The sequence below is a fragment of the Gasterosteus aculeatus genome, chromosome 1, assembly GCF_964276395.1.
Source record: "Gasterosteus aculeatus chromosome 1, fGasAcu3.hap1.1, whole genome shotgun sequence".
Taxonomy (NCBI): Eukaryota; Metazoa; Chordata; class Actinopteri; order Perciformes; family Gasterosteidae; genus Gasterosteus; species Gasterosteus aculeatus.
The window spans coordinates 13,266,117-13,293,949 of NC_135688.1; the positions used below are offsets into that span (position 1 = coordinate 13,266,117).

At 40.6% G+C, this 27,833-nt stretch overlaps 4 protein-coding genes across 6 annotated transcripts; 2 read left to right on the plus strand and 2 right to left on the minus strand.

Moving 5' to 3' along the window:
• Positions 1 to 487: 487 nt before the first annotated feature.
• Positions 488 to 4,844, minus strand: LOC144389385 (dehydrogenase/reductase SDR family member 11-like). 3 transcript variants are annotated; one of them, XM_078094057.1, is made up of 4 exons: positions 4,646 to 4,844; positions 4,013 to 4,219; positions 3,489 to 3,583; positions 488 to 844 (listed from the first exon to the last, which is right to left on the minus strand). In XM_078094057.1, the coding sequence occupies exons 1-4, from the start codon at positions 4,784 to 4,786 to the stop codon at positions 676 to 678; spliced, it is 612 nt and encodes a 203-aa protein (XP_077950183.1). In that variant the 5' UTR covers positions 4,787 to 4,844; the 3' UTR covers positions 488 to 675. The 3 variants fall into 3 exon arrangements, with proteins under 3 accessions (XP_077950183.1, XP_077949732.1, XP_077950621.1); XM_078093606.1 differs by having other exon boundaries at positions 4,013 to 4,222; XM_078094495.1 differs by lacking the exon at positions 488 to 844 and adding an exon at positions 1,093 to 2,923 and having other exon boundaries at positions 4,013 to 4,222.
• A 2,182-nt stretch (positions 4,845 to 7,026) lies between these two features.
• ca4b (carbonic anhydrase IV b) lies at positions 7,027 to 10,035 on the plus strand. Its single transcript, XM_040184339.2, has 8 exons — positions 7,027 to 7,112; positions 7,254 to 7,298; positions 7,385 to 7,549; positions 7,737 to 7,882; positions 7,986 to 8,078; positions 8,660 to 8,726; positions 8,944 to 9,107; positions 9,402 to 10,035. The coding sequence occupies exons 1-8, from the start codon at positions 7,052 to 7,054 to the stop codon at positions 9,606 to 9,608; spliced, it is 948 nt and encodes a 315-aa protein (XP_040040273.2). The 5' UTR covers positions 7,027 to 7,051; the 3' UTR covers positions 9,609 to 10,035.
• A 2,299-nt stretch (positions 10,036 to 12,334) lies between these two features.
• LOC120829073 (RIMS-binding protein 2) lies at positions 12,335 to 14,453 on the minus strand. The gene is made up of 5 exons (XM_040192867.2): positions 14,133 to 14,453; positions 13,702 to 13,858; positions 13,309 to 13,430; positions 13,127 to 13,198; positions 12,335 to 13,031 (listed from the first exon to the last, which is right to left on the minus strand). Exons 1-5 carry the CDS (start codon positions 14,352 to 14,354, stop codon positions 12,966 to 12,968), a joined length of 639 nt encoding a protein of 212 aa, XP_040048801.1. The 5' UTR covers positions 14,355 to 14,453; the 3' UTR covers positions 12,335 to 12,965.
• A 3,345-nt stretch (positions 14,454 to 17,798) lies between these two features.
• On the plus strand, positions 17,799 to 24,063 carry ywhag2 (3-monooxygenase/tryptophan 5-monooxygenase activation protein, gamma polypeptide 2). Its single transcript, XM_040169353.2, has 2 exons — positions 17,799 to 18,065; positions 20,942 to 24,063. Exons 1-2 carry the CDS (start codon positions 17,979 to 17,981, stop codon positions 21,596 to 21,598), a joined length of 744 nt encoding a protein of 247 aa, XP_040025287.1. The 5' UTR covers positions 17,799 to 17,978; the 3' UTR covers positions 21,599 to 24,063.
• Positions 24,064 to 27,833: the final 3,770 nt, after the last annotated feature.

Consider the following 27,833-nt stretch of genomic DNA (forward strand, 5'->3'; position numbering starts at 1 on the left):
CATACTGGTGCAGCAACCATCATTACTGGACATCTGTGCAAAAAAAAGAAAGAAACAATGGGAAAATCTTTGAGCTCTACAGCGAACCGTGTCATTGAGGTGTGTCCTCCCTCACATTGGTCAAATTCCCATTACAGCAAGGATGGCTTTGAAAGAAGTGAGATGTGCTCGGAGGAGGCACCTTCAGACAGGAGACAACACATTCTGTGGCATCCCATGAGGTGAAGAATCCAATAACCCATAATACCCGTGTTCATTTACACAGAGGATTTATCGATAAAGAGAAACTTTATCGGCACTGATGGGTGAAGAAGAGAGATGCTGCTTCTGCTCAGAGTGATGCAATCTGACCCCTCATTAAATTCAGAAGATCCTTCCTCCGCAATTGGACAAAGTGGGGTGTGTAGAACAGTGCAAGGGTTTTGCAATTACTATAAAAAGGGAATTGTCAATCAAACACCCTTCAGATTAAATAAAAAATCTAGAATTTTAGAAGAAGTCAAACATTTTAATACTCCTGTTCTGATTTCCAATTAAACCAAAAAAATGTTACATCACTAAACACTTCTTTTACCTGCTTCTATAAAAATAATCCTTGTTAGGTGATGCTGGCAAAGTCTCGCCCTCTTTCTCTGACACACATTTACTGTTTGGGTGCACGGAGCTTCAGCCTGGTCACGAAACAGCGAGCCAAGTGTTTGGCCAACGTTTGTGTACAACTGTTGTGCACTGTGTTAATGGCTGTTCATTAGCATCAGAAAGATGGCGGGTGGTTGTGCTTGGCGGTCCCCCAGCTCGCTTTCCTCCGGCCTGGAAGCTGAGCAGGAGCCTCCCTGGCAGATCTCTGCAGTCACAAACACAGATAGTGAGGAAACGCCTCCCTTTCAGCAAGACAGGCTGAGACATTTCAGCGTGTAGGAAAGTGGTGTGACAGAGCAGCAATGCTGCTAACACGCTTGAAAATGGGTGAAATCAAAGTTCCTTGTATCTAGTAATCCGATCATCTTCTCTTTTGATCTGTGGTATTGTGCAATGAGGCTGAACACTCCTGTTGGAGACCGAATAGACGTTGAAGAAGGTTTGAATTTCATTTCCCTGCTCATCAGATGATTTTATTTTTATGAAACCACAGAAAGGAGAGGTCACCAAATTATATGAAAAATCCATCTCCAAGCCTAACTGTCACTTAAAGAAAACAGATGTGTAAAACAACATTTAGCACAATACATGTAAACAAAACCAAACAGAAGCATATGGCTTGCTTTATACAACAATTATATATCATGCTTCACTGTTGCGTCCTTTCCATTATGTAGGAATACTCTAACTTTATTACTTCAGAAGACACACAAACATTTTGAGTTCTCCTTCAATAAATTAATTCAAATATAGCAACAACAAGTTTTTGTATAAACTTCTCTATGTGAGTCTTGTTATCACCATGAAATCAGCATTCAAGAGGCATTTCATAATGTTGCGTCTTGTGTCCTCTAGTGGACAAAACCTAAAGAAATGTTCATCACGTCGTGTTTCTTAAAAGGAAATCCATACTCATAATGTATGTCTATTGTGACAGAAGAAATGCCCGATGTTATACTCGTGTATCGTATTAGAATATTATCAATATTGTTGTTACTTTAACCTTTAACCTGAACACCATTCCCATCGCCGGATGTTGCAGCTCTCTTTGATGGTGAAAGTGAGACCATTAGGAATGTCTGCTTCAACCAGCCACATGTTGGTGGCACAGAGCGTCTCCCATCCTCACTCCCACCTTCACTTTCACGTCTGTGTGAGATACCAATGTGACACCTGTCTGAGTTTGACTTTTTTTCTCCTCTGTGCTGACCTTGGAGGGCGAATTGTGTAGTGGGAGTGTAAACCCCCGACCCCCGTTGTCCCTGTATATGTTATATTAGACACACCTGAGTGTACTCATGCGGACTACCTGCATTCTTTACGACCTTTGAACCTTCTTTGCAACGAATAAAGCTTTGAAAGACAAGTTTGGTACTGTGATATGTTTTAATCTCAGCATTTTATGGACTCACACTAGTGGGATTGGTCATTTATTCCACTACACTACTAATATTTTATTGTTTTGTTAGCCTTTTTTTAAATGCTGTAGAAGAAATAAAATACTACACTGGAGGAGGAAGATATAGAATAATTCAATATGCATTTCTCATTAAGTTAAATCAGTAAAGTCTGCAGATTTTATTAACTAACAAGGTATCGCCATCTGCCTCTTGTCTAATGTCCATGTTCCTGACCATTATCTTTGAAAAAAAAAGGATCGCACCGCAAAAGCCCAGATGTTGAATGTTATAAAATAGATAACAGATCAAAAACAACTTTTGAACAGGCTTTTTTTTTCTTTGAATGAAATGACCATTTTTCCTTCCATATAGTAATAAAGTCCGAAATAATTTCATCCACAATTACAAAAATAATAGAAACTTTAGATGTTTTTCCATGATCAGCTCTACCAATTGTCTTCAATTAATCAGATAAAGAATGTGTCAGTAGACATAATCGCACTACACCACCTGCTCCACTAATCGCATCTGAATGTCTCAGCATTATCTTTGTAGAGTCGAGAAAAGAATTCTGTCTCCAGTATACCGGGAGAAATACACTGCAAAAAGAACAGTTTTGGGGCGATTTAGTAACCTTTTATACCTTTAAGAAGTATTAATAACTAATTACTTCTTACTTGTTATCCAAAGTAATTCGCTCCATTATTAGCCAGTTAGAAAGAGTACAACAGACACTTCTCTTCTTTGAGACAATCTCAATAAACCTTGGTAGAGTATGAAGTATTTCTTAGTTCTGTCTCACAGTGGCTCTGATGTGGGTCTTGGCCTCACGCAGCTCCTGTTTCAGGCCCTTCGTCAGGGCCGTCAGCGAGTACTTGGTGGAGCTGTACAAATGTCCATCAGCAGAGCAAGGTACGAGGAGAAGACGGTACGAGTTGTAGGTCGTCACAAGCATTTTTCTTTATGTATTGATATGGTCTCGTCACTGAATTTAGAACAATCGTGTAAAGTGCTCTGAGGAAAAGTCTGCGAAAAATCTAGAAAATAAATTAATAAATCTTTCAACAGAAAAATAATCTATTTTGAGAAATTAATAATGTCAGTTTTCAAACAAAACATTTCCAATATGCAACTTTTCCTAACCTTACTTGATAGTAAACTTAATTATCTTTAGGTTTTTACTGTTGCTTTACCAAAACAAACAATATTTATTTATTTATTATCAGCACAGTTGCACATACAAGTTGGAACAAGACTGTGCCTTCAGGCTTCAGGAAATTGTCACTACTTTCAGACATTTAACAGTCCTAAAGATAAATGGAGAAAATAATCTGCGTTATCAATATTATTTTAGAACTGCAGCGCTAGTAAGGTCCATAAAAAGGATGATTAATTAACCTTGTACATTTTATAATGCCATAATAAAATCCTGCATTTCACAAGACATACCTGTTTATGTTTATGATGTGCCCATCGTCAACATTTCTTTCCTTCATAGATTGATACACTTCACGGGTGCAAATACACAAAGCAAGAACATTCACCTGCAAGAAAAAGTTAAAACGAATAGACATTAGCTATTCTTTTGATGCTTTTAATCTCACAGTGAGAAAAATAAGTGCCACAGTGGCAATAGCATCTTTTTGTCCTTTTACACTGAGCTATGTGTCAGATATTGCACACATTCACATGTTCCCCTCAACATCTGCTGTGTTCTCACAGTGGGGGATTTGTTTAGTCCAGAGGGTGGTATATAACTAATATATCTAATAAACTAACGATTCACTGATCTAAAATAATGTTATTGTTTCAATACCTTTCAACCCAGGTGTCACCAATAAAATGATGGATGGCTCTGAGCTATTTAAATGTTTCACTAAACCCTGACAGTATTATGCTGAAACAGCATAAAAGCAGCTCAAAAAATTCAAAAGCTCAAAAGTGTAAAAAGAAAAGCACATGTGCAACCGTACATCTAGCATTTTCTTCCAGCCGCTGGTTTTTCCATTTAACAGAGACTCTGGATGAGCCAAGCCGGCGTTGTTGATGCACACGTCGACCCCTCGGTGCTGCTCCTTGATGGCAGCAAACATGGACAGAATCTCCTCCTCGCTGTTTAAGTCACACTGGAAAGGAACCTGAACCCCACTGTGGCCTGCAGCCTGCAACTCAACCGCCAGCTTCTGAAACCAAGAAGGAAAAAGGTGTCAGATTATCAACTTTAGAATATACTTTTTTTTCTTCTGCCAATTCAGTATTTAGAAGTGGTTGAAGGGAGGTATTATTAGTAGCCTACTATTAGTTTTAGTCCTGTTGTGTTCATATATGCGCTCTTCCAACTTATGGGCTTTTTCTATGTGGAACGGTGCATGGAAGACAACATTTTGGCCAATGTCCATCGAGCGGTGTACTGATCTGGTCCCCAGAAACATCAACTTTAAGATTTGCAGCCGAGTGAAGGTAGCTGGCGTTAAGTTACTGCGTACTGTGTTACTGTTTTGCTATTTACTATTTTATTGGTCTTGCCTCCGGTGGATCGTTACCCACATCAAACAAACCCCCACCTCCCAAAAGTGCAGAAATGAACTTTGGAGTCGAGAGCAGACCTGCATCTTCTCCACGTCCCTGGCGCAGCCCACCACCGTCATACCGGAGCGGACCAGCTCCTCCGCCGCGGACGCGCCGATCCCGACCGAAGCTCCGGTCACGAGAGCCACTCTGCCACTCTGCCCCCCCCAGCGGTCCATCACAGCCCCGGGACGCGATACAAATCCATGTCAATAAACGAGGCGGCGGAGGAAGTGGAGCAGGAGGAACCGGAAGTGTTCGTGAACGCAGCACAGGCATTTGTACTATAACGAGTTTTGACTCGCTCATGCACCGTGCACGCGCTGCATTCAGAAAAATGCATGTAAATATAAATTAGGGGAAACCACTTGGAAACAGATGAAAGTTTGTAAATACTGGAAATAACATTTTTATATTTTCATACCGGAGACAGATAGTTAATCTAGTCTTTTTTCCCCAACAATACCATCTAATTTGATTGTTATGTTATTAATAATCATTAATGTTTTAACAAGTACATTAATCAGTGGCATCCTACTGACTTCGTTAAAAGTGCTGTCCCCCAGCAAGAAAAACTATTTAACAAAAGTTAACTAAGTATTCAGACATGGATATTTACCAAGAATATTTTATGGTCTATTTTAAACCAATACATTTAATTAGATACTGATAAGCTAAATATATGCAAAATCATTATTTGTAGGGTACCTTCTATTCTAAATGTCAATTTCTGTAAAAAAAAACAAAAAAACACATATGACGATGAGCCATCGCCTGGAACCATTGAAGACGTAAAAGAAGGTACATCTTTTCTTTTTTTCCATGATGTTTCTCTCCTTCCATTCTTTCTTACATGTCCATCTTCTGTTCTCATATACCCATTCCCTTTGATTCAAACTTCCAATACAAGCAATACTGACTTAATTAATAATACTGGTTTTATTTTACCCGTTATCTGTCTGCAGGTGCCCTTAAGGTCGAAGTCATGCACAACACCGGGCGAAACTGCTTTTATTGGCCCCGCCTATAGGACAAGATCTGGTACACCGTGGACAAGGTCGGCACCTAATCTCTCCACCAGAAAACGTCACACAGAGGCATGTTCAGATCACCACAAGAGTCTAGCCCAAGTTGTTTTATTTTACCCGTTATCTGTCTGCTGGTGCCCTTAAGTTCAAAGTCATGCACAACACTCGGCAAAACTGCTTTTATTAGTCACGCCTAGAGGACAAGATCTGGTACACCGTGGACAAGGTCGGCACCTAATCTCTCCACCAGAAAACATGTTCAGATCACCACAAGAGTGTTCACAGCAGTACGTGAAAAACGTTTGTGAAATAAATGGTGAATGGATTTGTGATGGTGTCTGAACATTCAGTTATTTGTCAAATAACTGATATTATGAGTTATTTCCTGTTCTCTGAGACTGAGGGGTTTTCCAGTAAGTAATGTTTGAACTTTGGATGTTTCTGGACGAACAGTTAGGTCTTCAAAAATAAAATGATTCTATTGACCACAAAACATTTGTGTTTGTAATATTCCCAATCTAAGGTATGTTATGAGTTGAGATTAAGCAATAACGTTGAGGAAATATGATACAGTCTTGCAAACAAAACAGTGCCGAAAATACAATATAAAAATTGACGGTTCTTTTACTAGATATATGTACCTTAGATATGTATATATATAAGGACAACGTTTAGGGGATAAAACATACAACATTTTAAAATATTTCCACCCTGACTTTGAACCAATTTGGTAGAACGCCCCATATGGTTCCTGTGGGGTTTCAGCCCAAATAAGTAAGGAGTCTGAATACAGTAAACGTGCCATGAAGACCTGTGTACAACAACAACTACAAATTAATTTACAAGCCCACTGAAATTAAATAATCTTACATGCAAATCTTCCTCTTTTTGTTGTGTTGTTTATGCATAACTCTAACCGCATAAGCACAACATAAAGAAAGCATTTTTTTTTTTAAGGTTAGAGGTCAACCCAAATTAAAATAACAGACAAGACAATGTTAGGCTGTTGAGGCATAATGAGAGAGAGCCAGCAGGGGCCCAAAGCAGAGCTCACGTCTGCCACTAGACGCCCTGCTATCACCTACTTCTAATTATCTGTCCCGTCATTTAGTGATAACTTCTCATAGAACATAACCCAATCCTTGTTGCACCTAAATTATATTTGATCGGTCTGCGATTTTTCTGTCGTAAAAATACAAACGACCTCTTCAGGCTGTGAATTTTCCCATCAAATCTGAATATCAGTCTGCAGATATCAGTGTTGTCACAGGGTCAGGAGTCCTAAATCTGGAGCATGTGGTGTGGGCGTGATTGATAGGTGAGGCTACCTCTCCTGTAGAGACCTCGGTTGAGCTCCGTCATCATCTTTCAAGTCATTCATTTTAAAGTAAGCAGAGCGAGACACATACATTCACAATGCTGTTGGCACGTATTTTATTTTTGATTGCATCTTCCATGAGGATTGTCTCAGGGTCAGGTACGTTCTCAAAGAAATTAATCCAATTTATTGATTACAATTTACATATGTAATTAGTCTTATTAATTTGTTTAGCTCTGGGCTTGTTCTCGCTGTCTTATATTGTTTACGCAATAATTTATTTCAAACATCTTCTTGTAGATTGGTGCTACCAATCCCAAGTCACATGCAACCACACCTGCGCAGGTAAACCTAAAGATAGACCATTAAGGGTTTCCGTAAGTTAAGAAAATACAAACCGTGGAGTCATTTTTTTCTTTTACCTTCCTCAGGTCCAGAGGAATGGGGAGTGGTTTCCCAGCACTGCAACGGCAGATCTCAGTCTCCAGTTAACATTGTTACAAGCAGAATGCTGCTAGATGAACGTCTCGCTCCTTTTCACTTCATTGGCTATGAAGAAGCTTTTCATGGTCACCTCATAAACACGGGTCACAGTGGTACGTCTTTGTCATAACTGCAGTTTTAATTGAGAAAGATTTGTTAAAAATATGACAATAAATGATTTTAAATCAGCTTGGCAAAGACTTTGGGAAATAGTCACAAGGTGAACAATGCCTACAGTACTTAAACCTGATGATGCTGCAAAATGTCGACACTCTTTTAAATGTAAAAGTATTTTCCCAGTTCAACTGGATTTGCCTTCTAGTATAAGGATTAAAGGAGGAAACATGGCTGCAGAATATAAAGCAGTTCAACTGCACCTGCATTGGGGCAAAGACGGAGGACCCGGGTCCGAACACACGGTTGATGGAGAAAAATTTCCGATGGAGGTAAAAATATGGGAGTATAGAAGTGTTATAATCATATGACTAAGCCACCTTCCGTACTGTGTTCACATTAATTAAATACTGAACCATTTTCTTCCTTCTACAGATGCATATAGTCCACATAAAAGAAGAATACAAAAATCTGTCCCAGGCTTCAGGGGACCACACAGACATGGCTGTTCTTGGCTTTTTCTTTCAGGTGATTTAATTTAATTATCATATACAAAATCACCTTGAAATCTATCTGTTTGAAAAGTCTTTGATTCAACTAAGATGAACGGAGCCGGCTCTTATCAACTCGGTGCCCTACAGGCAAGAAGTTAGCTGGTGTCTTTGGCATCGCAGCCAATTCCACCACCAATCACTGTGATCACACACTCCAGAGAAACTATAGTTGTATTTTTGTGTGCCTCTTGGATGGATGATGACCCTAATATTTAACTGTCCCGCTGATGCCAAAGGCCTGTGCAATATCTGTTGTTCTGGACAAACATTTGTCAAGTGAAAATGTATTTAAAGTGTATTTAACGCTTCCTTGTCATAATGTTCCTGTTATTCTTGATCAACTACCACTCTGGGATCAACAGACACTAGGAGTGTTTAAATGTAGGGAGAAAAAAGACATTGACCTTTTCCAAACTTTTGTGGATCAAAGGTTAGAGGAAGACATAAACCTTCAGCACCAGGTTCTGTTTGAACCAAACCTCCTATCTACAGTTTATACTGTTTTACCTACTTCTACAAAATTTCCATGTTACATCAACATTTTATTCTTTTCAGGAGTCCAAGTCTGCAAATAAGAAACTTGATCCCCTTCTTAATGCCCTCAAATACATCACACAACCTAGTAAGTAACATCTGCAGTCATAGAAAAATAAGATCATTTTGCACCATTATCTTCGGGGCGGCTCATTACTCCAGCGTTAGGCTAAAGTACAATTGTTGATCGATAACAGTGTCGTAAAACTGCTTTTATAACATTTCAACAAAGAAATGGACAACCAAGCTGTCACTTTGAACCATTTCTTGTCTAATAATACATTTCTGGCTAACTTATCTCACAGCCAAAAGTACGACGCTAAAGGGAGTGTCGCTGGAAATGTTCATACCTCCTCTGAGGAACATGACCAAGTACTTTCGCTACGATGGCTCCCTCACCACACCCGACTGCGCTGAAGCTGTCACCTGGAGCTTGTTTGAAAACACAGTTCCAATAAGCATGAAGCAGGTAATTATTAAAAAAATATCTTAAATATATATTGATTTGAATGCAATTTCCTGTATTTTGACACGTTTTTGTACCACTTCAAAGCGATACGTTAGCTTATAATTAAGATATGCTATCATGCTTAATGGGAACAGAAAAGGCTGTTTAATTGAACCCCAAAACTTAAGGAATATCATGTGCTGTGGCAATCAATGTCCATTATATCGTTGTCATGGCACAAAGAGAAGCTTCTACCACCGCATCCGAATGTATTTATAAAAAACGTTCACCTGTCTGTTGTGATCTCTATTGCAGCTCGCTCTATTCGCCCAGCTTCAGTTTTCAAACGGAAAGCAGATGGTTCAAACCTACAGACCCGTGCAGCCCTTGAATGGACGTCAGGTGTTCTACTCCGGAGGCCGTCGCGCCGGGCTTAACAATGTGTTACTCATCACGTCAGTGCTGGTATCCATTACACTCTCTTGTCTCCCTCTGTTTACTTTACTACACCTTGATAAATGAACAACTGAATCCATTGATGTTTGTCAAATTATTGACATTTTATGTAGTGTATATTTAGAAAATAGAAACTAATCTAACTGTATGTAATGCGTGTGATTTTGATATGTCAAAGCATGCTTAATTTGCATTATTTGCTTAATTTCGCATTCATTTTATGTTCAAGATGTAGACTTAGCACCTGGACACCTAATTACGTATCTATATTTTATTTCTATTTTTTAAACTTTCTATAAAGTTTTCTTTCTTGCATATATTTATAATATAAAAGTGTTTTCTTTATAAATTAACTGTCCTTTCTTGCAGTCTTTTCTCACCAGTTAATAGTCTAAATGATGCTGTGTGTGTTAAGAAAGCTCAGATTATGTTACACACTGTTTTGTCTCAGTTGTTATATTATACAATTAATCAATAAACAATGAAAACATTAGTTGGATTCGTGCTTTGTAGAAAAGCTGTATATGTTGTTGTTCTTCCTGTCCGCATTACCATGATGCACTTTAATCTGATATCAGTCAGAGCGTCGCCTCCCCTAACATCCACTACGTGGCAGCACCAAACCAGATTCGTTTCACTGAATGTGTTCAAATATGGGTTGCAGAAGCCTTCTGCATACAGTGTTAAAACAGTAAATTAATACCCTTAAATATTTGATTTCTATGTTTGACAGGCGTGGTAAACGTTCACCTCTCACGGTGTGAATTGCTAGAGACCCTAAAGTGATGATGTCATAAGGCAGTTGATAATACTCAAATATAACTACTCAGAAAATAACTTAAACTGCAGCAACTCATTTAAGGGAAATATATATTTACATCTGCCCCTGTACACAACAGAAGAGGATTATCTGTGTCTGAGATCAGTCAGCAAGGACATAACTCAATCAGTCCTAGTCAGTGACCTGCAAGGATAATACCCCCTGGTGTCATTAGATGATGCACTTGTTTTTGGCCCCCTGACTACCGACAGTAGGACTCCGTACTTGAGGAGAATTCGCTTTGGATAAACTCCCATGTTGCACAGGAATAGATGTCTAATGTGACCCCAACCTTTGGCAGAGGAGTACTGAGGTAATCTGCAGCATGCACAGTCATTCACAAGGTTCTGTTGTTGTCTTGGAGAACACACATTATTATCACCCATTAACACGTGAAAATATAGCCTTTATGTGCATGTGGTATTTGACAGGGTGAATGCATTCAATATTCCTCTAGAGTCCTTTGCAGGAAATTCAACTTTTTGTCAATTCCACCATTTGCATGCAGTTCTTTTCGCTCGTCTTTTCTTCTTTTTCTTTTCTACACGGACATCTTCTCTTGGTTTGAGAGTGCTGCCCTTCCCCCACTTCCTCTTATTTCACTTGGTGTGACTCTGAGGTTTGGGTAGTCGTGACAACGGAGGACACAGGCACTTGTCTATTCTATTTGCAAAGTTTCTGTTGTTGCAAACATATTGCACATTGGCTGCTGGGATCGTGTAGAGCCTTGCACCACCAACACCACCACCCAACCCACACCTTGTCAGAAACATGCAGGCGTGAATGAGTTCTCGGAAACGTAGACGCGTTATGAATCTCTTCCTGTATAATGCATACAGATCATTTTGGACTAAAATAGAGGACAGTGTCTCAAATAATAGTCCACCAAACTCCCGTTGCAAACATTTGACATAAAAGATGCTCACGCAAACAACAAGTCTGCTGCTAATCTTTACTTTGATGTTGTATTATTATGTTGCTATTTCAGTCGAAGCGCACGCCGCGGTGTTGCATTAGAGTACTGTGTTCCTGAGATTATTGATGCACGTCCGCATTAGTAATCACTGTGATCATCAATATTGGTCTACTTCAGTGTATGGCTCCTTCTTTAAAAACAGGTGTCACCTCTTAACTGCATGTCCTTAAAAGGGATGAACAAACGTTTGGCGGCAGTGGTGCAGTCTGACGGAGCCTCATGGGCGTAGGTTTTAAATTTGCATGTGTTACTGTGTGTCTCTTAGTGTGTGTGCGGGCGTTTGTCTGTGTGCAAATGTGAAAAGTAACTGGTGCACAATGCAAGTCAATTCAGAGGTACTGTTACTTTACTCTTGTATTTCTAGATTGTGAATCTTTCTTCTAGTGTAACATAGTAGTAAAAAGTAAAAATTGTAAGTACATATTTCAAATACAATTCTCACCACTACGTGTGTGTGCGTGTGTGTGTGCGTGTGTGTGTGCGTGTGTGTGAACATCTGCATACACTTCCTGGCATGAACTTACATGTGTGTAGGTGTGTGTATGTGACAGCTTTTCCTGTGTTAACCACGTGGTTCAGACGGGGGTAATAAAAAGACCCTGTTCACTTCTGGGTTGTTCTTTCTGCTGGGGAGTCCAAAAGCTGGTAAGGCCCTGATAACATGTGACTTCATTCAAGAATCTGATCTCGGCTTTCATTTGTTCCATCGATCCATTTCGAATTCACCTAAATTCACAAGCGCTTTATGCCTCATTGATGTTTTATATCAGGGACAGTTTGAGCAGAATTACTTTGAAATGCTGTTTGTGCGTTTTCATGTTTTTCAGATATTGATCGTTGTCAGAAAATGTGTTAAACTTGACTTTACTGAACCCATCATGTCGTGAGTCTTTGCTGTGGAACGACTACAGGCTACTGATTTACAGTGTTTTCACCCATAAAGTAGAAAGCACTACTAATCTTCAATACACAGTGTAGTGTTTCCTACTTTATGGATGAGTGTACTGTTGGCTGCAGAGAGAAGAAGAAACCAACGGACTCTGTGTGAAGATCTTACAAATCTATAGAATGTTTCTCCTGCTTTTGTCATTTTGTTCAATGATTATTTATTACACATTTAAATGATAATGGCGAATGATTCAACCTGTAACTGATTTCAATGAACATAGTAAAATCACACACATCAGTGGAAACAAGTAGCTGAGATTCATAGTTAAGAGAAAACCGGTGAGCACTGTACAAATCCAATGTATTTTAATATGAGTCTCTGCTTTACACGTCTGCCACTTATAACGTTAATATGTTCCTTTGTACTGTTGATAAATAAAATATTAATATATAAATAAAATATTTGCAAAAACCTTTCTCCTCAACTTTCCTCATGAAAAACTATGATATAATTACAAAAAATATATACACAGGATATAAGGCAAAATGTATGTACTATAAAAATACTCTCTCGAGATGTAAAGCACATGTATGTACACACTCTTAAAAAGTTTTTCCTAATCACTGTTACTATTATGCTCCAATTTATGATACTATTTTTCTTTTGAAAAAATACATTATTTTTAAATAAAAGCTACTGATCCTTCTGGGTGCCTTTGGGGGCCTTTGACGTTTTCTTCTAATTCCAGGGTAGCGCCTGCAGGTAATTTGATGGAACCAAACCTCTCCGTCCGTGCAGATCCCCCTGAATTTGAAATGAAAGTTACATTTTTGTGCAGAATTCAGTGCAAGAACTTCTAATACAAATTGTTTTACTTTCATTTTAAAGTGCACACTCACGTAGTAAAACCCATCTTGATCCATGTCACCTAACACGTAGATAATGTCTCCTGACCGAAAGCCAAGTTCAACCTTTAACAGGCAAAAAGGGTTTTGAGTGTCACAACAAACCATACTGTTTTATTTGAAAAAAGAAATAAGCCCAAAACAGAATGTGGTTAATGTATTATGATAGTTTGTACTTCATTGTCGATGTTAGGTGAACTTTCCCATGGATCGTAGTCGAATAAGGCCACCATTCGTTGAACGACCACGTCATCGGGGATACTGGCCACCTCGCTCAGATCAGGTGTAAAAGACATGCCTGTAGGCCCAAACACACGGCACTCCTCCGAAATCACATCTTCCATATAGCAGCAATGCTTATGGATATAACTGTTTAAAAAACTGACGGAAGAGTAAAAAAAAAAAAAATCAGTGTTTCATTCACATTATTTCTACATGTTCATTTATTGTAGGAACTTCCTATTGTTAACTTTTACAACTTTGGCAAAACAGTTTAATATATTAAAATATATTACCCCTATTTTAGTGCTCATGTGGCGCGTTACAGCGCAGATAGGGGGGGCTGATACCTGAATGGTCCACAGGGAGGAAGCCCTGCTGCATAAGTAGATGCTTCAGGTACTCGTCATCCACTGGGATTTCATCCACCATGTTACTTGGCACGTAACCGGAGAGACCCCCCGACTCACCACGATAGAAACCGTCAGAGTCTCTGTCTCCAAATACCTAAAAAATGCAGAGAAAAGGGAAAAGAAAGCATATTGAGTGGAAGTCACACCATCCAGGTGGGAAAGGTGAGAGGAAATAAAGAACGGAGCTGATTCCTACACACTCAGCTGGCCTGGATGCCGGCCAAACAGAAAACACCATCACATTCTTATAAAGAAGCCTTTCAACGGATGAAGTAAGGACATACTGATAACTCAAACATACACATGCCAGCACACTTGAAGAGCTCCATAAAATAATTGCACTCCATTTGACCTGTTCTACGCTTTACCTTGATTATCTGGCCCGGAACAAAAGGTAGCTCTTCTGCAGCCATCTCATAGTTGGGGGACATTGCAGCAGGGTTGTAGGGGTAAAGTGCCACAAAGAGTCGTACGCTGGGAATCGACACCTGGCTCGCGGTCTCGAGCTCCCATTCCGAGAGCTCCTCCGGAGAAGCTATTTTCACTTTATCTGGGAAGATCAAAACATCCACCTCCAGCCTTGTGTCCATTTGCAGCAGCGTCAGCACTCCACTGTCAACTTTGCAGAAAGACAGCTGTTGGCAAACAGCAAACCACGCCTCGCCCTCATCCTGATTGGAGATAACTAAGTTAAGCAGAAAGAACTGTAATCCTCTTTGAAGCAAGTGGATCCCTTAAGTCAGCACTACTTCATGCACTATAAGAGTGTACAGTGCACCGTAATGGGAGTACTGGTTTGCAACCTCTGGTATGTCATCTGGATCAGATTTAGGCTGCTTATAACATAAAGTGGCAGCTGAAAGATCCGTGTAAATATTAATACACGGTTCAATGCATCTATCTATGAGAAAAACTTAAATAGGAGGTTTTAACAAGCATCCATTGAAATTGAATCAAGTTCGTTGCCCGAATTATAATATTATGGTTCTCAAAAATGAATGTAAATAAATTGATGCTCTTAAAAAAGTTCAGCATAACTACGAGGATGTATTTTAAATAAAATAAATATTCCTTAGTTTGAAGCCTCAGCTCTGTACAATAACCATCTGGATTGAAACATCAAGCCAGGGGTCAAATGTGAAGTGGCAGGATTTTCCTTCTCATACAACCAGTTTACGCTGAAAGTCAGCACTTACTCTCTTTTTACCGAGCTCAGCAGGTGATAATCTCTCCCTGTAGGGAAACGGAAAGTTTCAGAAGTTGATTGTGGACACGTAGGCTGTGGGTTTATTGTGAACAAATTTCTGGTGCGAGGCCTCCCGCGAGAAAAAAAGATGGTGGTTTGACGAATTTATCAGCGGTTTAGTGCAGAACTTGACATTTCAACCTCAGAAACCTTTATTTCCATGTTTGGCCAGAGGAGGGAGCTATGAACAAACGTGTGAAGCCGACAGTGTTTTGAGATTCAGAAATTGAAATTTGACGCTGAGATGTAAGACTCTCTCTCCCTATTCGCACTGCTTGCTCCTAAAGCATCTTATTATAAAAGCACAAACTCACTGGCAGCTTGCTCATGAACTCATCCCCTTAAGTTTAAGGGTTTGAGGATCCGAAGTGCTGTGTTCTGTGATTAGAGTTCAGTTATCACTGATGTCACGGTAAAATAAAAACATTCAAATGTAACATCTGAGAACATGGAACAAGTCCATCCAGGTCCTTTAAGTCAAACCGAACCCCTTTACTCTCCCCTGGAAAATGCAGTGGGGGGAAAGAAGGGAATAAAACTCAGATGACATTTCTCTACTTGAAAGTTATTTTCACGTTCAGTTATTAAGCACTTTTTCTAAAACCTTTATGTTAACTTTACTTTAATGTTAAAATTTGTGACCTAACCATGATCATTGTGGCGCATTTTTTGCCCCATTATTAGACAGTAGAGAGAATAACAATCCCAAATGTTTTACTGTATGTATTCATTTTAAATTTGCAAAGCATCTATTAACCTTCAGCTGACAAACGAAAATATTGCGGCCGAGCAGAAAAAAATCGAAACTCCTTCAGAGCAATGAAGCCTGACAGGAAAAATATTACTCCCTAAATGGAGGAGAACGGCCAAGAACAGAGAGTTGAAGATGGAATCAAAAAAGGTGTATTGGTAGTAAGGTCCTGGAACACATCTGTCTGGAAATGAAGTACAATCGTCTTTGGCAAGAAGAGGAAGGACAGAGCGACATTTATGGCGACGCAGTGAGTAATAATCAGATCAGCCTCACAGAGACGTCCATCCGAATAGCTGCATATCCTCCCTGTGTGTTTTCCAAAATAATACATTTTAACTTAAAAGTAAACTAAATCAACTTCAATTAATGACATTAAGGAACTTTTTTTTATCAAGTTTCTTCCGCATCCAGAGACACAAACTTTGATCTGATTGGACAATCTCAATTTATACCAAATAAAAAATGACATAACGTGTGAAATACACTTGTGTGTCTAAAAAATGAATCACATGGTTAAAAATCAAATAAATAATCAAATGTTTCTGCCTCTCTAATTAAATATATCCAGAACGTATTACGGTGGATAGGAGGGTATCCTCTGCGCACAGGTACACATGTAAGCAGATAAGAAATACAATCCGTATATTAAGTTGACTCAAATATACGAAATGCTGAACAGTCGAGAACCACTAACAAGCACTTTAGTTGTAACAGCAAACAGTGAGTGGATGGAAAGCCGAGGCAGATACTGTTGAGTAGATGGGTTGATGGAAGGATAGCTGAGTAGACAGAAGTGAGGTGAATAAGTGAAAACCAGGAGCCACACACACACACAGACTGACGGGGGGAAACGGAGAGAAGGGAACACGGGGGGAACAGGAGGCCCGGCCTAGTCGTGACAGTATTAATGCTGTTATAGGACAATGTGATTGTTAAGGAGAAATACTGGTAATAACAGAGAGGTTCCAAATGGCACACAAGTAGTTGTCTGAGGCTTTCATAAGAAACCCAGTTGTGTCATTGTAAATGGATAAAATTATTGTAGAGCTGTTAATGGTCTATTTCTAAATGTATGCTGCATGCTAGCCCTGTTAGCTGCTAGCGTAGCCGGCACCGTGTCAGAGTGGTTTAGAGGCAACAGAAATGCTCCCAACATTATATGTAGGGATCTATTCTAATGTCTGATGTCTCCTCTGATAATCCAACAGTTTTTAAAAGCCTCTCGAGCTCACCAGTAGAACCTGTACCCGTCACCATGGTGGTGAGCAAACTAGGCAGCAGGGCGTCCTAATAAAACTCTATTTATCTGCCTGTTTGCCGGAGACCAATTCTGTTTTTATGACGGGTCCAGGATCACAAGGCACACAACCCTTCTCAGTCTCTCTCTTCTGCATTCTCCACACTCCACGTGAGGTGTGACTTCTACAGGGAATAGGGAAGGACATCACTTTTACCTTTTTAGGTTGACGTTCATTACATTTCTTTGAAAAGCGTCTAGCGGCCCCGCGGCCTGAGGAGAGAGGTCAATTCTAACGACTTGGTTAAGACTTGTTTAGGAAGTCAGAACGTCCAGTCTGATTAAGCAAGAGATAAGAAGGTTCTGGACCTGGTATATACAGTACTGTGCGTTACAAAACACACTTCAACATTTAAAAATTCAAGGATCAGGGATTATTCATTGTCACTGTGCAACAGGGTTGCTCAATGAAACGCAGCTGTTATTTTACGTAAGACCAAAAAGCTTCAACCAATTCAAATTCATTGGAGCCCCACTGTTATGTAACTGATATTTAAACGTGTGCACAACCCGTGTTAGGTTATGTGACCCTCCTCCATAATCCATTACTTCCCACAGGTCTTCAGCTCTAGCGAAGAGCGCAAAGGACTTCATGTCCCACAAGGCATTGGGCCCAGCTGCTCCCATCCATCGCTGCGCGCCTTTGGTTTCCAAGTATGGAGCGTTACATCATTGGCACGGACACCAACCTTCCCGGGTGATGACGCAGCCGAGGGAGGGAGGGAGCGAGGAGAGGAAGGGAGGGAGGGAAGAGAGGGTGTCCCGTCTGCGCGCAGCACAGGCAGACAGCAGGGAACAGCTGCAGCATTCGGTTCGCGAAGGATTTCACTGCATTGCGATTAAAATATCATTCATTTCACCACCCAAAAACATTCAAGTGCAGCAGCTCGACTAAGCAACTACACGTCATTAGAAAAATGGTTGATCGCGAGCAGCTGGTGCAGAAAGCCAGGCTGGCTGAACAGGCTGAGAGATATGATGATATGGCAGCTTCCATGAAATCGGTAAGTCTAATATATACAGAATATGATTAATGATGCCGTGCATGAGAAATGCTACTTTGCGTAAAGGCGCGTCCTACAATATCCACTGTGTTGACCGTACATGTAGTTGTTGGACTGCTGGCTTGATATTTCAGCTTTACAATCAAGGGGGGGGGGGGAACATATTTAATTTCTGTATTTGCCGTGTCAGTAATTCATTTACTGCTCAGGGCTTTTCTTTCTGTGTCGAGTCCAAATCGTCGGCTCCTTGGGCGGTGCCTTTCTGCTGGCCGAGCCTAATTTCATTCAAAGGGATATTACATCCAAATGCACACATGAGCTTCATCTCCCGGTTAATAAGAAGCTCAAGTCATATGGAGGCTCTGCTCTATTACATTAGCTGCCTTTCCTCCGTTTTTACCACCCGCCTCCCTCGATAATGCCTCATTTACGAAAGCTTCTGCCACCATGCGAGATTGCTCCGAAAAAGCCCATCAACGGCTGCTGCCTCCTCCTCCTCCTCCTCCTCCTTCTTTTCTTCCTCTTCCTCCTCCTCCTCCTCCTCCTCCTCCTCTCCTTCCTCCTCTCTTTGTAACATGAATCCAAATGATATGCATGATCAAAATCTACTCCATTTTCATGGAAGAATCACATAGAGGGATTTTTTTGGAGCATGATTGGTATGAATGCTCTGAAAGGAGCCCTTAAACTGCTCTGTACTCTGAACTAACGTAGGAGGCGGCAGAATCTCTCTCTAGAATGTTCTGTCATATTGCAGTGAGTCAATATAATCAGGATTGTGGGCTTTGTTTTTACCTAACTACATTCCTCATTCATGTGGACGGGCTCTCTCAATTTTAAAGTCATTTTGGGTTGAGGGTTGAGGACCCTAATGAAGCATAGAAGAATTATCAGCCTGACAGGATCTTTTTCACCTCTTAATAGCTGTCACTGGGGGGGCACAGCCTTTTTTCTATTCGAATCCCGGCACCCTTAAAGAAACTATATGGATGCTATCCCCCCCATGTGTTCAATAAAATGCTGTGTAACAACAGCTCATACTGGAAAAAAAGGCATCATGAAGGTCTCAGCCAGGAGCCTGCGTGAGCTCACACACAGATTGTCATGCGTGCTTTAAAGTAGGAACATTTTGTCTGATGTTCCTCAGGAGGGACGGAGTGAGCCCCTGTGGATTGTCATCAGGGGGGTTTCTGGTTGCAGGGGGGGGGGACGGAGTGTGTGTGTGTGTGTGTGCAGGGAGGGATTCCTTTCCCTTTAAACAATCTGCCGTGTCAGTGCGGTCCAAACTAGGCCTTTCTGCAGGGCCGTGTACTCTGAGTCTAATCAAAGGGAATCCCTGGCCATTAAGGTCAGAAATATATTCTGTATGTATCCTTTTTGTGGAGATTTTTACATGTAGTTTTTATATTTATGCTTGGCTAATGATTTCCGTACAAATGATTAATCAGCGACATTTCTTCCGTCTAACCTTTTAAAACCAACACATACCTGAAACGAATGATACTGATTTATTTTCTGTTCCTGATTCATTAGTCCACTATTGTTACAGCTCGTCAAAGCTTTCTGGCCTTTTTAGCTCTAAATGAGGATGTTGGTATTCGACATGGACTATGTAGCCCTTGAATTTACACACGTGTGACATTATTGTCACTTGGATGCTCTCAGCTATTCTTTGAATATTTGACAATAAATGTCTCATGTTTGATGTCTGCATGCGTACAGTGGGTGTACAGTAGGCCTTTGCGTCTCTGTAGCTCGAGCCCTGCTCTTCATGAGTCTGTGACGTCAGGGATCTTGCGCCATCTTTGTGCAGCTCAGCATGTTAATAACGAGACATTTTTCAGATAAAAGCAGAAAAACGCTTTTGTGAAGCCCAAGTTACACTATGCATCACTTTACATCCCTTATGTATTTATTGATGAAAGAACCCAACACAATGGTACTTTTACAATTAATTAAACCCTGAATTGGTGGCCTTTTCTAGGCAACATAGTCTCTTTTGTCAACAACCCAACTATGAAACTGATCCGTCAACATCTAAAATTAACAGTCGATCTCAGAGTGATGTCACAGCTTGGTGTTTGACAGGTAAAAAGGTCAGTTTGAGCCACAGAGAAGGTCACTGGGACATGTGAACTGCCTGTGTAGTGATGCGTTTCACTGACAGTGCAGCTGGCCCGGAGTGCTTGTGGGAACATTTTAGCTCTCCAGCCCTCCTTTCCTTTCTCGTCCCCCCACTGCTGCCAACTATCTTGAATATTGTTACTTGCGTAGCTTTTCCATTTGGCAGCTGGAGCTCCTGGAGCACTAAATTACGTTACATTACATGTCATTTTTCTGAATGAATAAATGGTCATGGAGACTATACAGCTTAAACATGACAAGTCAAATATTTTCCTTTTTTTCTGTGGACCATTGTCTTTAACATGAAAAGACCTTTTTATAATAAGGACGCAACTAACAATTTGTGGATCATCTACCTGATCACTTTGTTTATAGATTGGTTGGTCAAACTAATTTCAAGAAAAATGTTTTGCTAATGAACTGCATCAATGGACACCAGCCAGGCTGAATCCACTTGAGTTTCCAGCGGTTAACATGTTAATCCACAAACTAAAGAGGCACCCTCACAATGTGACATCTTACAATTGCCTCTTTCTTCCAACAAATATTCCAAGAAGATTACAACTATATGGTAAAATAAAACAGAAAATCCTCCCTTTTAAAGTAACTGGAACAATAAAACGATTGCCGGCTCTAGAAAAGACACTTGGTTCTCTTGGATTATATGTCTTCATAGTGAATATATTTGTATACCTGGTGCAGTCAAGACTAATGCTCAGGTGATGAAATGGTCCATTGTCTCCCTCTTGCAGGTAACAGAGCTGAACGAGGCCCTGTCCAACGAGGAGAGGAACCTCTTGTCCGTGGCCTACAAGAACGTGGTCGGTGCCCGTCGCTCGTCCTGGAGGGTGATCTCCAGCATTGAGCAGAAGACCTCGGCCGACGGCAATGAGAAGAAGATTGAGATGGTGAGGGCCTACAGGGAGAAGATTGAGAAGGAGCTGGAGGCCGTGTGCCAGGATGTGCTCAACCTTCTGGACAACTTCCTGATCAAGAACTGCAGCGAGACGCAGCACGAGAGCAAGGTCTTCTACCTGAAGATGAAGGGCGACTACTACCGGTACCTGGCTGAGGTGGCCACGGGCGAGAAGAAGGCCACCGTGGTGGAGTCCTCGGAAAAGTCCTACAACGAGGCCCACGAGATAAGCAAGGAGCACATGCAGCCCACCCACCCCATCCGCCTGGGCTTAGCCCTCAACTACTCGGTGTTTTACTACGAGATCCAGAACGCCCCGGAGCAGGCCTGTCATCTGGCCAAGACCGCCTTCGATGACGCCATCGCCGAGCTCGACACCCTCAACGAGGACTCCTACAAAGACTCCACTCTCATCATGCAGCTGCTGCGAGACAACTTGACACTGTGGACAAGTGACCAGCAGGATGACGAGGGAGGGGAGGGCGCCAATTAAAGAGAAACCACACTTTGAAAAAAAATATATTTATGAAGGGGCGGGTGGACTTTGGCAGCCACCTCTGCCGACGATACAACCGCAGCAGCAGTTCTTTATTTTTCCATGTGTTAAAAGAAAAGAATCAAAAGAGAGGTGGGAGTGGAGGTTAAATCTTAGTTTAAATATATATATAGAAATATATATACAGTTGAAAGGGGCCTCCGTCTTCTTGATTTTCTCTTTGACATTTGCCAAAACCACTGATGTGTCAGTCAATCAGCCTGAAGTGGTTGTCGTTGGATTGAAATGGCAGCCTCACACTGGCGTAGGAACTGATCTCGTTCCGTCAAGACAAAGCTGCATAGTTAGGCTTTTGCGTGATAGGGATGCATCTGATTCACTTGAGAGAGAAGGTGCTTGAATGGGAATGCCTCACAAAACTAGTTTGCATTGGTTCCAGTAGTAAGTCTTTCTATGAGAAACGGGGCCCTCAGCCTGACGTTGAACCCACACCAACGAGAAAAGAGAAAGTTGTAATTAGATTAATTCCCCAAACGTTTGAAAGGATGAATTAGGCAGAAGTCAAATTGAGGACTTAATAGTAAACATTGATTCCCCTTCCTAAAGTTCAGATTGGTATGTAATGTCACTTGAACCGTAGATTATTTTGGAGGTGAAGATTACGAAAGGCAGAGACTTAACAATATAAAACATAAAAAGTACAAAAAAACAAAAAACAAATAAAAGCAGCTTTAGAGTTTGTGGTTTACTTCTGTGTTTGTTTTATTAAATGCACTTGCCTACTATACTGTTTCTTCAGTGTAAGATGATGACAACAATAATATCCAATATTCAATATTGTGCATGCTGGTGATGTATTTATATACAGTAGCTTGACTTTATTAACTTATACTGTGGGTGTTAAGTATTCATATGATTGAGAAAAACAAGCTTCGTCTGATGTTGACTTCTAATCCCTAATTTATTTCATTTGTTAATGGCTTTTTGATTTGCTTTACCAAAATGGTGATCGTAAAAATGGACCTGTAATGAGTGTTGCTATAGTGACATGCAATATGTGTATTTAATTTGTTACTGAAAGAAAAGATAAAAAATATAAAAACTCACCAGTGATCACTCAATCTTACCAGCTGGCGTTTGTCACATTGAAGTATGATTATGACATTGAACAGTATTCAAGTACTTTTTGTCTTGCTACCCAGTTTTAATGGTGACGTTTTCAGGCTCAATGTTTCTGTTGTGAATCCACAAACATGGACCATATTTTATTTCCGACAGTATACATTTCTTTTATACCTTTTTGCTGTTCCTGAGTGACAAAATATCTTGAATGTGAGTCATTATGTAGCAGTTGCACAAGAACCGAAATAATAGCTATGATAATAAAAAAGAATATGACTAAATTATACATGCACCATTTCTGTGGTGGTCTAGTGTATTGTCCAGTACAGCTTTTCTTTTTGTTCCTGTATCACTCTTCAATATGCCTCATTTGCAAGTCAATCTTTACAAAAAAAGGATGTATCTGCCAGTATTCTAAGTTCCCATATGCATGTTTGTATTTTCCTCACTTTGATATGTGTTGGATGGTACCGCTCTCTGTACAGCACATATATATGAATATTCAACACCAATGCACAAATGGAGTCACCGGGAAAGCAAAGGCAGTTCAGTAATATTGGTTTTACAGATTAGCTAATGTGATAATTAACGTCTTCTGAACCGACTTTAGACACTAGGGCGCTCCAGGTCACAGGAAGCTGCTGAATGCATTTATCTTCATAATGCTGCTACTGCTATAGATTATTACATTAATATATTCATACAAATGGCAGTTTTCCTTTTTTTCCTAATAGATAGCAGTTTTTGGGGACTTATCACAGATGTGATGGCTTAAGAGAGAAACCAAAAGCCTTAAGGTCAGTCACACAACCTTGTTCACATGTCACCCTCATGAGTCAGCCTCCATGAGCTCACACTGTATGTCACAGCTGCTTTGATTTATTTTTAACATATTGCTGGTCTTGAAGGCTCGCCATACAAATAGCATGAAATCCTGATGCCAAGCTGCACAACTGCTCACAGTTTATAAATATTACAGTGGATTTGATCTGTTTTATGTTTAGTGAGTTTTTAAAAAAGAGTGGATCGGCATTTTTCTCTCATTATCTTTGTGTGAATATTTTTGAAATAACAGACATTGTCAAGAATACATGCATTATGCTGATTTTTTAATAATTAGTTATTTATTGTTTATATTATGTTGGATGTTGATCCATTTTTCCGCTGTGACATTAAAACAATTACAGGAAGTGAGGTGAAAAGGAGAAAATCGTGAATTAGTTTAAAGCGAAGCTGACCTGCTGGATATTTGCAGGGGGGGCGACAGGAATGCAAACTGTATGCTCTGAGGAATATTTGATTGCCATCTGTTGCCCATTAAAGTTATTTGTTTAACGGTTCTACTCTATATTTTTGTTTATATCATAACGCAAACACTTCAGCTCTTTTTTTAAAATTTGCATAAAAACACTTTTTTTTTTGAATGTCGGAGAAATTTTACCGCCCAAGCAATGACACAGGAAGTTGTGTGGGCAGGTGTGTGCGTTGTGCGCTTGTGCATCCATATCTGAATGCACAAGCACACACACACACCTGCTGTGTGTTGAGTGTCTGTGGGTGAACTATAGAGATGGAGTATGAATAAGCTCCAGTGCTGATGCACTGCTAGCTCCCTTAACAACTACACTATATCTTAAATGAGTTCATTTTAAGCCTACCTCGCTAAAGATTAACTAAATTAGGGCATTAATGAAAAATACAGCCGGTTTAATTATTGCAGCAGGAGAGCACTGCAATGAATATAAAATCCTCTATTTCATGACTAAAAATGGAGGATTCTTTTAAGGCTACATGCAAGTCATATTATATACACATATATGTCGGGTCCATCCCAGTACCTGTGCATAAACAGGAAGTCACACTGATCGATCACCTGAAGTGGTAAACTGCTGGACTGCTCACTCTCCGACTGCAGCACCGTGCTGCAGCTTGCTGCACTCAACCTTTCATGAGATTAAATTCTCAGTTTTGCAAGGTCCTTCTCAACAGCCAATCGCTGACAGGCTCACTCTCTGCAGCCACCAATCCGCTTCCTGTTGCTAAGGCTATAATAAGTATCCCGCTATTAGCTGGCTCCTTGCTGCACTGCACAGATACCTATTGCATCCCGTAGAAAAATGAAAGCTCAAAGCAGACAGCTCATTAGGATGCAGCACCAAGAAGCCTATTTCAGTCCACTTCTTCAGTTTTAGGAAGATTGGTGTCTTCATCATTGGTAAATGTTGGTCACATTTGACAAAGGGCTGGGCCCTGCTGAGGGACGTGTGATTGAATCTCCAGCAGCCACAGATTCAATTTGAGATGGTTAAAAACTAACCTTTACCAATAAAAACAACAACTAATAGCTGCATAAATTAATGTACATAATGACCTTTGAATCGAAGAAACATATATGTCAAAGCAGTTCATTTGATTTGATAAAATCCTTGGAGAGGATGATGTTTCATTATGTTCCATTTAAATAACCAATAACCGCTCTGTCTGATCACTTTCATCACACAGAAGTTTATTCCCCTTACGGGAGGCAGGAGCAATAACAGATCATTCAGTCTTAATCATGTCCCAGAAAGGCAATCGCCTTCTAAATTACTGGAACAAATTTCCTGTGAGCTTCAGTGGACGATGATGCCACTTTCCGCAATGTCTCATTGAAAAAGGGACAGACGATGTGAAATAAAAATAATTTTCATTCATTAATTTTAATAAGCTGTTTTGATTGAAGAGAGATATTTGGCTCGTAGGCCGATATATTCAACGCGTTAAGGCGACAAATAACTAGGTTATTTCAAAACTTCTTTTTTTCTACAGTTAAAAATTATTGCATATTAGAGGTGCACAAAGGCAGATTGTGTTACCTTTGCAGAGCTCGGCTAGCTATGCTAAGCTAAGCAAAGCCAAATAGCTGCTGACTGGAGCCTCATGTTATGAATACGACTGATATAAATAGTCTAGTCCAACTGAACAAATTTGAATTATGCTAATTAGTAAATATTGGTATGCTAACACGCTGAACTGAGATGGTCACCATTGTAAACATTATACCTTCATGTCAGCATTGTTTCACCCTCAACCCCCTTTTAACATCACATTACCCGTCTACAAAACCACAGGGCCGTCACGGCTGGCTGTGCGGCTCTGGACTTGACACAGTCAACATACGGCCCCCTCCACTCAGTACATAAAGGCTCGCGGCCTGGAGGTGAAACATTGCAGCTTGTGATCAATCAAGTGATTGGAAAGGATGCTTTGGCTCGGCAATAGATTCATCAGGAACTGAGACTAAACACAAGATTACATTTCTGAGCAGCAGATATGCTGACACGTCATTTTGAAAAGGTAACTATCTGACTGAATGCGATCTATGCAACGGAGATAAATAGCAGTTCGGCTCCAGAAATATCCACCCGTTAGAAGGCGGAGGGGTGGAGGGGACGGTGGAGAAAGAGGGGGCCGACGTAGACGCAGAGAACAGAGACAGATCTATAAATAGGCCTCCCCGCAGCGAGTGAGTAGACAGTGAGTGGACCAGAGACATCAATGTGACAGCCCATCCACTATGGAGACTTTCTGCCTCTCTATGGCTCCTGAGAGTTTGTATTCCCTCCGGCGGAACAAGCACAGGACGTGACGAAATCACACAGATAACACAAATAATCAGCTTCTGTTATCTTAAAGTTCACCACGCGCAGTTATTAGTATTGTTTGAGTTACGAGTAATTATAGGACAAAGAGCGCTGCTGCAGAGTCTTCCAGGCACAAAGACAGCTGCTGCACGCCTGACTGCTTCAAAATAAATTATTCACGCTAACATTTAGGCTTTGTATTATTAATCAAAAAGTGTCACAATATTCTGCTGTAGGTTTTAAGAGGCTATTTTAAGAGAGCACTTGTCCCAAAACATTAGAGGATACAGCAGGCAATGGAAAAGTTTCAACACAGGAAGAAGCTTAGCCCCGCCCCTTCCCCCCAATAAACCCTCCCCATCCGGGTGCAACACACACCGTTGTCATTTTAGATCGTCAAATCAGCTAATAATACTGTTGGTGATTATTCATAACTACAGAGGCTTGTGTGATGAACAGAAGTTTGTAAAAGGTGAGTCTAAAATTAAGTCCCCACCCCGACGCTTATATCATCCTGCATGTTCTCTCAAGGCCTCACGTTGCCAAATGATCTCAGTCCCTCAGCGTATTCTGCTCCAAATTGACTATTTAAGACATATTTGATGTGTTACACATCCTGGGATTCACAAAGATGATGTCTTGTATTGTATAAAAAATTATAAAGCTGAAGATTAAGAAATGTCATACATTTTCTCTAAAATACAGTTTCAGAGAATTCTTTTTCTCACACAATATTTCTTCACAACATGAGTCCTCTGCAAGATCACCACCTGCCAACTGAAGAGCAAGCTCTTCATTTTCACAGCGAGACACGTATATACGTCATATTGTCTGTGGGCCCACGCTGAGTGAGCACTGGGTTTTTGGGAGACCTGGATGAGCCCCCGGGAGTACTCCAGCCTACTGTGACACGTACAAGTATCCTCCACAGAGAGCTCGATATCAGAGGACGTGAGCGATCTGTTTGACCCCCTCTGACGGATCGCTGACCAGGGGAGGCGTCTTCAGCGAGAAGGGAGGAGGCGCACGGTGAAAACAGTTAACGGCCCAACGGGCTAAATTTAGCAGCACCTGTTCAAGAAAGGGATTTTCTTGTTTCCTTTTCCACTTCCCTCTCCAGCTTTCCTCAAGTATCTGCTCGTAGTCATGAACGCGATAATCAAATGTCAAGAAAAGGATTTTCTTTTTTCCCTTTCTGCTTCCTTCTCCAGCTTCTCTCAGGTATCTGCTCGTAGTCGTGAACGCGATAATCAAATGTCGTCACTTGTCTGGCAGTTTGTGATGCAAGTCTTTGCCTCGTAACCTGTCATCTATTTTGAAAATCTTAACTCCAGAGGCCAAAAAGAGGCTCACAATGTTTTAATTAACTGTTAATGAATCAAATATAATCAAATACTTGAATACTGGGAATTCATCTGTTAAGGCTGGTCTGATACAAACACACAGTCTGATACTCGCATTTCATTATAAATCATCAATCATCCTTC